The 13,315-nt window shown below is 37.1% G+C and overlaps 1 protein-coding gene across 1 annotated transcript in view; it reads right to left on the bottom strand.

Annotated features, from left to right (window-relative positions):
- Positions 1-3,836, bottom strand: part of LOC133730778 (UPF0481 protein At3g47200-like) — a 4,992-nt gene extending 1,156 nt beyond the window's left edge. The window contains exon 1 of the mRNA XM_062158302.1: positions 3,753-3,836. Within this exon, the coding sequence (XP_062014286.1) occupies positions 3,753-3,836 (84 nt within the window). The remainder of the gene's footprint in view (positions 1-3,752) is intronic.
- Positions 3,837-13,315: the final 9,479 nt, after the last annotated feature.

Genomic DNA, 13,315 nt, shown 5'->3' on the forward strand with positions numbered 1-13,315 from the left:
TTTTAGATTAAAAAAAATTATTTTATATTTTTTTGTCAAATTAATCAATTTCATCTAAAATATTTCAATATTTCGTCAAAGACTCAGCAAAGACTATTAACAAATTTACTAACTTCAACATGACAACGAACAATAATGAAGCCAACATGACTAAAGTGGACAAGAGAATTTTTGAAAATAAGAAATCAACAAAGACTATTTTTTATTTTTTACTCAGATGAATCAACTTCATCATGGATACTTCAATATTACATCAAAGAGTTAGCAAAGACTATTAAAGAATATACATTTCTAACATGACAATAACAACAATGAAGCCAACATTACTAAAGCAGACATAAAAAGTTTTGAAAATAAGGACTTATTTCTAATATTATAAATGACATACTACTTTATAGTTTTTTTTTTTTTTTTTGTCAAGTGACATACTACTTTATAGTTTAGACAATGGATTGATATATATAATCCTACTTGATATGTGTCTGTGTGTGTGAAAATATGAAGGGAAAAAATCTACTATATCACTTGACTAACATTTTCTGTAATTTTTGTTGGTAAGTTATAATTCCAAAAAGTCATGGGTTCGGTTCTCACTAGCATATGTAAGGGTGAAGTGGGCTAGGGTTTTTTTTGTTTTTAATGTACCATTTGACTTACATTTTTTGTAATCTTTTAAATACCATGCTAACTAATTTGAATTGTACCACTTGATCGAGTAATGTACAATTTACTTTCTTTCTTTTTTTCAATAAAAAAATTGAAACACTAAAGTTTCAGTCAAAAAGTTAGAAAAATGAATACAATTTGATCTAACATATGTTAGCCTATATACATTCGATGCACGTGTGAATTGTGAATAAAGGCTCTTTATAATTGTCACTTAATCAAATTTCTGCTCCTTTTATTTTATGACAACTTCTTCTAATGCATCGGGATTTTATGACGTACAACATCTCCTTTTATTTTTTAGACTAAAGGATATTTTGGATAATCCATAAATATATATATACACACACATATATGTATGTATATATATAGATATAAAGTATTGTTAAAATACACACACATATATGTATGTATATATATAGATATAAAGTATTGTTAAAATACACACACACATGTATGTGTATATATAAGGTATTGTTATTAACACATCTTAAATCTTTATTCACACACCATTCCCATTTTTTATTCTTTAAATTCATATTTATTATTGGTAAAATGTTTTAACTAACCATCTTTTGCAATTTTCTTTCCCATTCTCTAATACAAAACTGATCTTCACTCCAAAATCACTCAAATCCAGAAGACATGTTATGCTATCGCACTTGTTCTTTTTTGTTTTTGGTCAATTACTCGTTCATTTTTTGTTCTACCATAATTCTTTTGCTTCAACAAAATTGGAACAATTATTTTTGAGTGCCGATTTTTTTTTTTTTTGGGGGGGGGGGGGGGGGGGTCCAATTATGAGATTAGATTTAGAAAATAATTGAATTGTTTTAAGCAAAAGAATTATGGTAGAATAAAAAATGAACGGATTGATTGACTAAAAGTAAAAATGAACAAGTGCGATAACATTGCATGTTTTATGGATTAATTTGATGGATTTTGGTGTGAAGATCGGCTAAGGAGGTCCAATTATGAGATTAGATCTAGAAAATAATTGATTGAATTTTGTTGAAGCAAAAGGGTTAGGGTAGAATAAAAAATGAAAGAGTGATTGACCAAAAATAAAAATGAACAAGTGTGATAGCTTTGCATGTCTTTTGGATTTGAGGAATTTTAATGTGAAGATCAGTTGAATTTATATTAGAGAATAAGATAGAAAATTGCAAAAGATGGTTAGTTAAGAAATTTTACTAATAATAAATATGAATTTAAAGAATAGAAAATAGGCAAGGTGTGTGAATAGAGCTTTAAGGTGTAGTAACAACAACACCGCTAAATATATTTATACGTAGACTTCGTATGGAACTTTGCATAAAGTTAAGAGTTTACATGCATAAGTAGTTGTTTGAGACTAGAATTACATATCCAAAAATCAAAGCCCTACGTATAAGGTTCTGATCTTTTCCACCCCTCTTGGATGAATGACCGGATACCAAATTCATAATCTTAACACATTATTTAAAGCATTCTATATATACAATAATGAACTTGCCCATTAAGGTTAAGGCGATGCATGCCTTTATGCACGTTAAATTTAAATAATAAAATCTCATTAATCTGTTCATCATACCATAAATAGACAAATTGCCCGGCTTAAAAGTTGAAATAATAGAAAAGGGAAGATAAACATGTACCTGAAAAATCAGACAAGTTGCAGGATCATTCAGCAAGAAAAGACTCTTTTAGTGTGAAAATGTATGTGCTGTATAGAACTATTCATAGAAGGCAAATTGTACGAAGAAACAGTGCCATATTTATAATATTTCTCTAAGAGATATAATCTTCAAACACACACAAAGCAAAAGTGTATTAAGAATATTCATTTTTAATTTGCACAAGCAAAGGCCATAACATATTCCTTTCTCATTTTAGACGCAAAGGAAAATTCTACTTTTGAATAAGAAAATATATGTATCAGACCAAAAAAAGAATAAGAATATATGTAAAAGCACAAAAAGTGCAGCCCACGAATTGTACGTGGTCAGAACATTTCCAAGTCCAATGGAGATGTCGACAACAAAACAGAATGGGGGAAACAGAGAGAGAAAGGAATTAATTGAGACTCTTCGGTACTTGCTTGTTGCATGGGAGAGCTTTTAGAGTATTCAAAAGTCACAAGTGAATCTTGTTACTTATTGTACGGCTTGAATAGATCCAACTCTTTCGAATATATTAATTTGTTTAAACTTTAAATGTAAATTCTAGGAGAGCCTAGTATATATCCCGTCATGTAGTAAATGTCTTTGACATAAAATGGGCAGCTCATTCAATCTGGCCGGGTAGGCACAAACTCAGATCGATTTGACCTGCGCATGATTAAGAATGGCATGGGTCAATCTATCATGATAAGCTTGATAATAAGTTGCAACAATATTGAATATTGTACGTTGCAAGACATGCATGAACAATTTTTGTGAATTAATTAGAATCTCTTGCCACCTTTGTATAAAATTGAAAAACTAGTGTTATACATTAGTAATGATGAATTGATACCGTTGCCCAACAAGGTTCGATATGTGTGGTAACATTTTTTGTTTGCCTCGTGACTAAACTGAGATCAAACTAAAGGAATCGAAATGAAAACTTCACTAATTAGTTGCAAAACATTGAAGTGTTTCACAAATTAATTTTTGTTAAGAGTATGAATCTCACATGAAAAAATGGGGACTTTACCGTCTTTACATATATATGGATTTAATGATTTATAAGGATTGGCTCAGCTCCATCTATTGCATGTCAATTGATTTTGAATGGAAAGCTTACATTACTTTATCACTTTCTAAGATTTTTATTTTTTTTTTATTTTTTATTTTTTTTATCAAAGAAGGTCAGTCCGTTCATTAAGTTCAGCAAGCAGTACAAAAATGAAAAACCCCTATGGAGTTGACAGAAAGAATCGTTTCTCAGAGCCTCCTAAACTCCTATCCTAGAAGAATAAAAATCCAGAATGCCCCCAATACACCCACCTTTTAGAAAGTCCACGCACCATTATTCTAACAAAAACCTAGAAATCTCGAAGCAGACATAAAATGGTTTCAACTAAGGCTCTGATTTTTGCGACCTAAACAAAATTTAAACAATACCATAGGCCATAGCGACCCAATACATCCAATCCCACAACAAATGGGTAATCCAGGCCATGTGAAACCCAAGTCCAATGAGCCCATAGACGAATTTGAAGATTATGCCACATTGAGTTTATTATAAGTTAGGCCGGAACTTATGGGGTCACTACAATAAATTTGTGCCTCTCAGATAAGTGATGAAGAACTTTCTCCGTTCTAAAGAGTATTGGAGTTTCACTGAAAATGGGATACCAGCAGCTGTAGATGGGGTGGAGTCAACAGAGTCACAAAATAAGGCAACAGAATGTCAAAGATTGAAATATTTAAAGGTAAAGAACTACCTATTCCAAGCTATTGATCGGACGATCATGGAAACAATTCTCAACAAAGAATCTGCAAAGAGCATATGGAATTTAATGAAGCAGAAATACTAAGGATCCACCAAGGTGAAACGTGCTCAGTTGCAGGCCCTTCGGAGAGAGTTTGAGGTTCTTGGAATAAAGGATGGAGAGAGTGTCGATGAGTACTTTGCATGGACTCTCACCATTGCAAATAAAATGAAAGCACATGGTGGGAGAATGGAGAAGATTGTGATAGTAAGGAAGATCCTGAGATCAATGACACCAAGATTTGACTATGTTGTGTGTTCAATCGAAGAATCAAACGACCTTGCAACAATGACTATTGATGAGCTACAGAGCAGCTTACTAGTGCATGAGCAAAGAATGAGAGGTCACAAGGAAGAAGAACATGCTCTAAAGGTCACAAGTGGAGAAAGGTTTGGAGCAAGGGTGGATGACAGAGTTGGAGGTAGAGGAAGAGCTCGTGGAGGCTATAGAGGTAGAGGAAGAGGCCAAGGCAGGCAACCACTCAACAGGGCCATCATCGAGTGCTACAGGGCCATCATCGAGTGCTATAAGTGCCATAAATTAGGGCATTTCCAATGTGAATGCCCTAATTGGGAGAGAGGGTGTCAACTACGCAGAGCTAGATGAAGAAGAGGAATGCTAGCTCCTCATGTCATATGTGGATCTTCATAACTTAAAGAGAGAGGAGGTATGGTTTCTGGACTCTGGCTATAGTAACCACATGTGTGGTAATAAGCCTTGGTTTTCAGATTTGGATGATAGGTTTAGACAGTATGTAAAACTAGGGAATAATTCTAGAATGGTTGTGATACGGAGATGGAATATTAGACTCAATGTTGGTAGAGTGACTCAAGTGGTTAGTGAGGTGTTCTATATCCCGGAGCTAAAGAACAACCTGTTGAGCATAGGACAGTTACAGGAGTTTGGCTTAGCCATACTTATTCAACATGGTTTTTGCAAGTTGTTTCATCCCTCGAAAGGCTTAATTATGCAAACTGCAATGTTGGCTAATAGGATGTTTGTGTTGTTGGGCTCTATGACTTCAAAAGAATCAGCATGCTTCCAAGCAACTGGTGAGAATGATACTCATCTGTGGCACTGCCACTTTGGTCACCTAAGTTTTAAGCGATTGAAGACCTTGCATTACAAGAAAATGGTCAAGAGACTACCTCCACTCAAAGCCCCTGCTAAGGTGTGTGCAGATTGCTTAGTTGGCAAACAACATAGGGACTCCATCCCTAAGAAGAGCCTCTGGAGAGCCACACAAAAGCTGTAGCTAGTCCATGCAGACATTTGTGGACCTGTGAAGCCTGAATCAAATAGCGAACATGACCAATGCAGCCATCATGGGTATAGTGACACTATAGAGGAGCACTTAGTGGTTATTATACATATATCCCCCATGTTCCAAACCCATGTACTGTTTGGGGCGATTCTAACTTGCATTATTGGAGAAATTTTTATAAATGGGGCGATGTGGGCAAACAGACATGTGTGAAATTATTTGTGGGATCAGTTGTGAGTGATAATCCACCATAATGCAACTACTCTAGTGCAACACCCTATCCACCTAAAGTCCTCTTACATATTATACATATATCCCCCATGTTCCAATACTCTTTGCGTTTCCAACTCATAAGCACTTGTTATGCAATCTATGTTTGGTTTTTAGCTTGCACACTAAATTTTTTTCTATGTGTTACACTAAATATTTGAACCTCCTGGTGCACCACAAGTATTTTGAGTAAGCTTAGTTTAAGTTTAGTTTTGAGCAAGCTCTTTGCATAATTGAGCAAAATTTATAACACTGAATGGTACCGAGTGTCCTTATGGACTGTTTGTATGTGCCGTTCTGGCCGTTCTATCAATGAAATTCACTTAACTCAAAAAAAAAAAAAAAAAACTCATCTCCGCACTTAATTACGTAAATTTGGTTAAATCGAATATCAAATTTCCACAAGCTAATAATTGCATCACGTACATTAATCATACCTAACACTTGATACACTCGTCAATCCTGGTTTAGCTCTTTCATTACATAATTTCTTTGTCCTTCTTAGTGCGTGACATGCACCTTGAGACCCAAACTATTATTTTTTCTATTTTTGGTGGTATAATTTCCAAATCATCCAAATATTCCTTCTCATATCGGTCCCGATTTAAAATTGAATGACTACTAGCAACTAGGCCAGACACACAATCTAGGTGTCCTTAAACCAAGGTTCTAAAAAACGCTAGGCGCTAGTCGGGCGGTGACCCGGGGACTAGCGCCTAGGGGCCTAGGCGGGGACTAGGCGGTTTTTAATTATTTTAATTTTTTAACTATTTTATAGTGATTTACCTAAGTTTTGAGATTTTGGAAATTAATTAAGGAAATAGAAAATGGGTGGAGCGATCCTAGCCATCCATCGTCTCCACCTCTTGATCCTAGCCATCCATTATCAATTGGACACATCTATATAACTTGGTGAACAGTGGGAGAATACATGAAATTTCGAGAGAGAGGGAGAGAGAGAGCTCGGTGCTCTCTGACCCGAGACACAGCGCGACCCGGCAGGCGACCCGACCGGAAATTCCACTTCCAGCCACCCCACGACGGCGCGCGGGCACCCACGTCTTCGTCTCTGCGTCGCCTACCTCCCTGCACCCTCAGATCGTCCATGCATCGACGGTGAACAGAGAAGCAACGACTGGAAGCTCCGAGACTTCTCCGGTGAGCTCTGCAATCCCCGTCTGTTCCGGTCACCTTTTAGACTACATGTGGTATGGAATCTCCTCCCCTCGTCTTCCTCTACATGTCTAAGTAATTAGTTTTCAGTTTGGATTGGGTTTTGATGGTTTGCGGTTCTGGGTAGCTATGGCTCTGCCTTGTTCATCATTACTGGCAACCTTTCCGGCTTCGTTCTGGCTTGGTTACATGCTCTTGATAAAGAAGTCGATCATGTCGCCAAGATTACCAGCTTGGGGCGTTACATACGGCAGCAATTCGGATGAGAAGGAGGAGAAGCGGCGGGAGTGAGAGGTTGGTGGAGAGAGATGTGGTTATGATTTGCATCAGTCCGCCTAGTTGCCGACCGCCCAGCGCCAAGCCGGGGCCGCCCAGCCCACCTAGGAGCCGCCCAGCCGATTTTATCCCTCACGCCTAGCTCGATCGACTAGGCCATAATCGGAACGGCCTACAGCCGCCTATGAGTTCCTTGTTATGCCTTTTGGGCTGACGAATGCACCTGCTGCTTTCATGAACCTCATGAACAGGGTGTTTTTCCCTTACCTTGACTGCTTTGTGATCATGTTCATTGATGATATTTTGGTTTACTCAAAGAGCGAGGAATTACATGAGCAGCATTTGAGTATTTTTTTGGAAACCCTAAGGATGCACCACTTGTATGCTAAATTCAATAAGTGTGAGTTTTGGCTTGACAGTGTGGCATTCCTAGGTCATGTGATTTCAGCTGCCGGTATTAGTGTGGATCCCCAAAAGGTAGAAGCAGTGTTGAATTGGGAACAACCTACTAATGTGACGGAAATTGGTAGTTTCTTGGGTCTTGCTGGTTACTACCGACGTTTTGTGCAGGACTTTTCAAGTATTGCTGCTCCTCTTACCAGGTTAACTAGAAAGGGTGTCAGATTCTTTTGTTCTGAAGATTGTGAGCGAAGTTTTCAAGAACTTAAGAGTTGTTTGACTAGTGCTCCAATTCTAGCCTTGCCTGATGACAATGGGGAGTATGTGATTTACAGTGATGCCTCTAGACAAGGTTTGGGTTATGTCTTAATGCAGCATGGTAACGTGATTGCTTATGCTTCTAGATAGTTAAAACTACACAAGCTAAATTACCTGACACGTGATCTTGAGCTAGTAGCTATTGTATTTGCTCTTAAGTTGTGGAGGCATTATCTGTATGGAGCTAAATGCCAGATCTTTACAGACCATAAAAGCCTCAAGTACGTTTTCACGCAACAAGAGTTAAATTTGAGACAACGAAGATGGATGGAATTGATTAAAGATTATGATTGCACTATTGAGTATCATCCAGGTAAAGTAAATGTGGTGGCAGATGCACTCAATAGGAAACCCTTCATGACGTTGTCTTATTTAAGAACTGCTCGAGTGCCGTTATTGTCTGAGTTGAGAACTACCGGGATTGATTTGTCCATGGATAAAGTTGGTACCTTGGTGGCTAGTTTTGGTTGATAAAGTGTGTGAGGCACAATCTCATGACCCAACAATTAAGCGAATTAAAGGATGTATACATAGCGGCTCGCAGCCAAGTTTCTCTATTAAAAGAGATGGGACTCTGGTGTTCGGAAAAAGACTTTGTGTTTCTAATGATGAAGCACTTAAACAAGAAATACTTGAAGAAGCTCATAATTCTGCATATGCCCTGCACCCTAGTGGCACAAAGATGTACTGAAGTCTCAACGAATACTATTGGTAGCCCAACATGAAAAGTGAAATTGCAGCCTTCGTGAGTAGATGCTTGGAGTGTCAACAAGTAAAAGTAGAAAGACAGAAAACATCGGGTTTGTTGCTGTAACGCCCCGATTTGTACCTCTTCAAACTGAGTACATTACAGTGCCACGTGCCCTTAGAACCTAAGCTAAGATACTTAACTCAAGTCCTAAGAACCCGCAAGGCAACACAAGGAAGTTAAAAATGCTTTAGTAAATACATTAGGAAAACTTGAGCACGGAAGCAGTTGTTTAAGTGAGGTGAAAACTATAAAACCATCGGAAATCCTTTAAAGAAAAAAAATACAAGTCATTTCAAAACAATTATCAAATGTTCATCCGGTTCAAGGCCAAAGTCTGAAAAATATACAAAAGAGGTATTTTACAAATAATCACAACCTCGGTAAACAAGTTACACGGGAGTAAGGAAATAAGAGAACCTGTCACGCGGATCAAACTCCGTCGATGACCATTTAAAGTACAAGGTAACTAAGCCACAATTAGCATCATCCAACTGTCCCGTCTTCGTACACAGTATCTGCATCCACAAACTGTTGTAGGGGTGAGCTTTCGTCCTCGCTGCTCAATAAGACTCTACCCCAGCTAGATGTGAAAATAATTTAAAATATAGGTGCCGGCAAAGTAAGTGAGAAACAATGCATATAGATAAGAAATGTTCGAAACCACAAACCGTAGTTCGTTTATAAAAATATAGTAAGGCCCAAAAGAATTAAACAAACCTGATGACCGATCGCTATGCCAACTACAACCTTACCACGATTAATATCGTTTACACCGGCAAGGTGTAGCGAGAGTGTCCACTTACGCCGTATCACCTAGAAGCAGTGCCACACCTCAACGGATGTCAGACACTCTTCAGTCCATACAGACCCTCCGGAGGTTTAGGGGATTGAAACCCAAGGAAGTCGCTATGCTCCTCTCACTCTCAAGTCATCAAACAATAACTCATAGAAAATGCAATAAAAACCAAATTCTTTTTCATGCATCATTAATTTCCTTAAAATATGTGCATAAAAGTTACTGAGGCAAGTCTAGAATCCCCTACCTGGAATATTGCAGCTTTGACTCCATTTGCTTTCCTAAGCCAACACCACCACGTTTCATGTTTTGGGGTAACTGGAGTCCTAGTCCGATAGAACTAGAGTGTTAGCACTTCCGACCAATTACTCTCATCGAAAGGCAACCAATTCCATTAGATCAATGTCAAGAAAGTACATCAGTTTTCTCGTTGGGTGTAGTTCTTCCGATTACTATGGACACCCAAATATTGACTATTTTCAAGATAACTTCCTTTTGATCAACAAGATAAAACATATGTCGGTACATAAGTATCTCCTCATACTAGACCACTTTGGACACCATTTTCTTTCTTTAAATTATCAAAAGCAACTGATGCCCAGCAAACCATTTACTTAAATCTGTCCTTTCTCTTTATTACTCAATACCCAAATATTTATCGAACTCAAGCTTTACAATCTTAACGACATAAATTTTCAAACCCATCACCTTCATTGTATTTTGTCAACCATTACTAGAATGAATCCATTTCCAAGACATAATTCAAGTATATATTTTTATAACTACACTTGATACCAATATCACAGTGCATATCTTTTCCTCTCTTTCAACTCACTGTTCTTTCCTCATGTTGTTATTTTATACAACATATATATAATACTTACTCACCTTGTCTAGTTATCTATCAGAGGGAGATTTTCCTCATGTGGACGACCTTGGCTATTCCAACCTCCAGCTTTCTTGAAAAAGAAACATAGGCCAACGACATAATTTACTTCCATACATATTCAAAACCCAAATAATCAAGGACAGAACCATTTACCTGCAGTTTTCAAATTTGAGAAGTTGGGCGTATCTCATCCATTCTGATTAACGCCAACAAAAGCTATTCTGTTCTCTATTTACATAAACAGAGATAGCTTAACTCTCAGATTCTCACCATCATGATCATTCTGCATTTAAGTTATATTCAAGAATTAATTCTAGCTCAGATACTTCATTTAAGATTGGGAATTACTGGGCAAGAACCAAACCCATTGCCATATACATTGTTCAACCCACCAAATATATCAATTTCCCAAATCTCAACTGAAACCAAAATGCAATTATTGACTATATTTTTAGTGCATTTCTCTCTACATTTTGCTTAGTTATTTCCTTAACATTATCATTTCTAACTTAGTTTTATGTTTTTATGTAGTTTTGAGTCTAGAAATGGAAGGCAAGGAGGAAATTACGCAAAAATGATAAAGAAATGGAGAAATGAAGTTTTTCTAGTTCTACCAGGAAAAGGAATCCCAATTGAAGTAGGAATCCTAACTCGACTAGGAGTGAGCTCGGAAAAATGATGTTCGGAAATGAAGAAATGACAGAGTCCCAGTTGGACTAGGAAACCTGATCACACTAGGAGTCCTGATACTGCTAGGAGACTTGGTGAGACTAGGAGATGCTATGTCTTCAAGATGACTCAAGATTGTTCAAGAATGTTCTAGAATGCACAGAATTTTGACATTTATGAAGAATGGGCTTTGAAAATGCCCAATTGAAGAATCATGACCCGAAGATTGAAGCCTGACCCGAAGATTGAAGCATGTGACTTGCACATGAGTCTCTAGAATCATCCATGACGTTTTGAGGAATTCTTGGCCCATTAATATTTGATTTTGTCGTGAGAATTAAAGAAAATACAAGAAGATTTTGGAAAACACCAAAAATGGAGAGTTTTGGAGAAAATCTACTTCGTGTGAATTATGGAAAGGAAAATTAAGAGAATAAATATTGAATTAGGTTTCCTGATTTCATGGAGGCTGAAATAAGGTCTAGATACATGAAGAATTCGGCAAAAAAAAAGGTGACTTGCTCTCTACTTCGCATGGAATATTTTCATTGGCCGAATGATGCAGAAGAAGAGAAATCCTAGGAAACCCTAGCCCTCGCCATGCACTATATATAGGGAGGTTTGTGAAGACATTCTACACACGACAAAATTCAGAATCAAAAGCCACAAACACTTCCCCTTCTTCTCCAAAGTTTCGGCAACTTCATCAATATCCAAAGTTCAATGCCGTGAGCATCCATTCTTCCATTCAAGCATCCTTACCGTGACCCTCATCCATTCCATCACATTTTGAAGCTTCTTGTGTCCTTGAAGATCAAAAAGTGTAACCATGAACACCTTATTTTGTTTTCGGTTTTTGAATGTAAAACAATTTCGGTTTCTATGTGATTTGCGATTTTGTTTTCTATTTTGGTTTTATGTTTTGCGATTTCTATGGTGGATGAAGGATTGATTTTAGATATGTAGTTTTCGAATACTATGAAGCATGTTTTAGGTTTTTAAAGTGAAATTTGTGATTTCTTATGTGTTATGCATGATTGTTAATTTCGAAACAGGGGAAGACCATGAAAGGGACATTTATTTTTTAGGTTTTGACTTTACCTTGTTTTAATGTGGATTATGTCTCTTTTCAGCCCTTTTATCTCCCTGGATCTTGATCTATCAGTATAGATGACCAGCAAATGGACCAATGAAATGAGAGGCCACCTCAACTCTCTTTGAAGACTTGATTGTTTGCCTAAATTCAAGGCCATAGCTCAAGAGCAAGGTCACATTTCTATATCAGAAGGGTTTTGGGAAGAAAGCCATTTTGAAATTGAAGATCATTTGATAGGTAATCATGACCAATATGGTGAAACTTTCATGTTCACTAGTGGTCATCATGGAGAATCCCTTGGTTATGATTTTGATGATGGAGAAGTTGCAGCAGAGGGACATAAAGAGAGATCCTCTCAGAGTGGTAACGAAGAGAAGTTATGATCTTAGTCTTCTTGGCGACTGGAATAACCAGGTTCATGAGACTTGAGGACAGTTGCAATGTGGTGACATAAAAGAGCATGCAAGGGAAATGGTTGAATTCTCACTCAACAAAAGATGCTAGGGTGGAAAGGCTTTTGGTAGTTGAGATGTAAACGGAAAGCATGGACACGTCTAGCTGTGGGTTGGCACCACAAAAATTAGAATTGCTTTGGGATCTAGTATGCATAATAGAATTGCTTATAGGATTGGTGTACAAACTTTCTCATGGGTGGTGATAGGCCTTCGTGGGAGTCATCGATGGTCTGTCGGTGCTGCAGAGTTTAGAGCAACTGTAATGAGGAACAACATAGAAAATCGGATACTAAAATAGTCCTTGTGTGGTATTACTTGGTTTAATAACACTCATCCTCACTTATTGCAGTAATAGTCTTAAATAATTATCCATTCTAAAAGCCAGTATCAGCTATCGCCTGTCGGTGTAATAAGCCTTGCTCCAGATTGCAAGATGAGTGTACATATTGGAAGTTCTGTGGTGCTTGGTTACATTTCGTCTTTGGTATTTAATTTTCATGAGTAATTTGTTGATATTGTTTGTCTATGATTATTTTATAGTGAGCGTCATTGAGTCTAGTTTACTCGGCCTATTTGCTATGTAGTAGTTAATAGTCCATAGGCTTTCTTTTGGAGCATGGAACTGTCAAATGATTGGACCTAATCTATGTATCACTGTGCTACTACCACAAACTCTTTATCTACCCCTTAATGGTAGAAGGAGGATATGTACTGACCATTTCTGGCTTTCGATGAATGATAGTCACCCTATTTGGGTTTTTTTTTTTTTAAAAAAATAATAATAATAAATAAATTATTCTATCCATTATTTTTCTATATATGGTATGATTAAGATA

The sequence above is a fragment of the Rosa rugosa genome, chromosome 2 (genome assembly GCF_958449725.1).
Source record: "Rosa rugosa chromosome 2, drRosRugo1.1, whole genome shotgun sequence".
NCBI lineage: Eukaryota > Viridiplantae > Streptophyta > Magnoliopsida > Rosales > Rosaceae > Rosa > Rosa rugosa.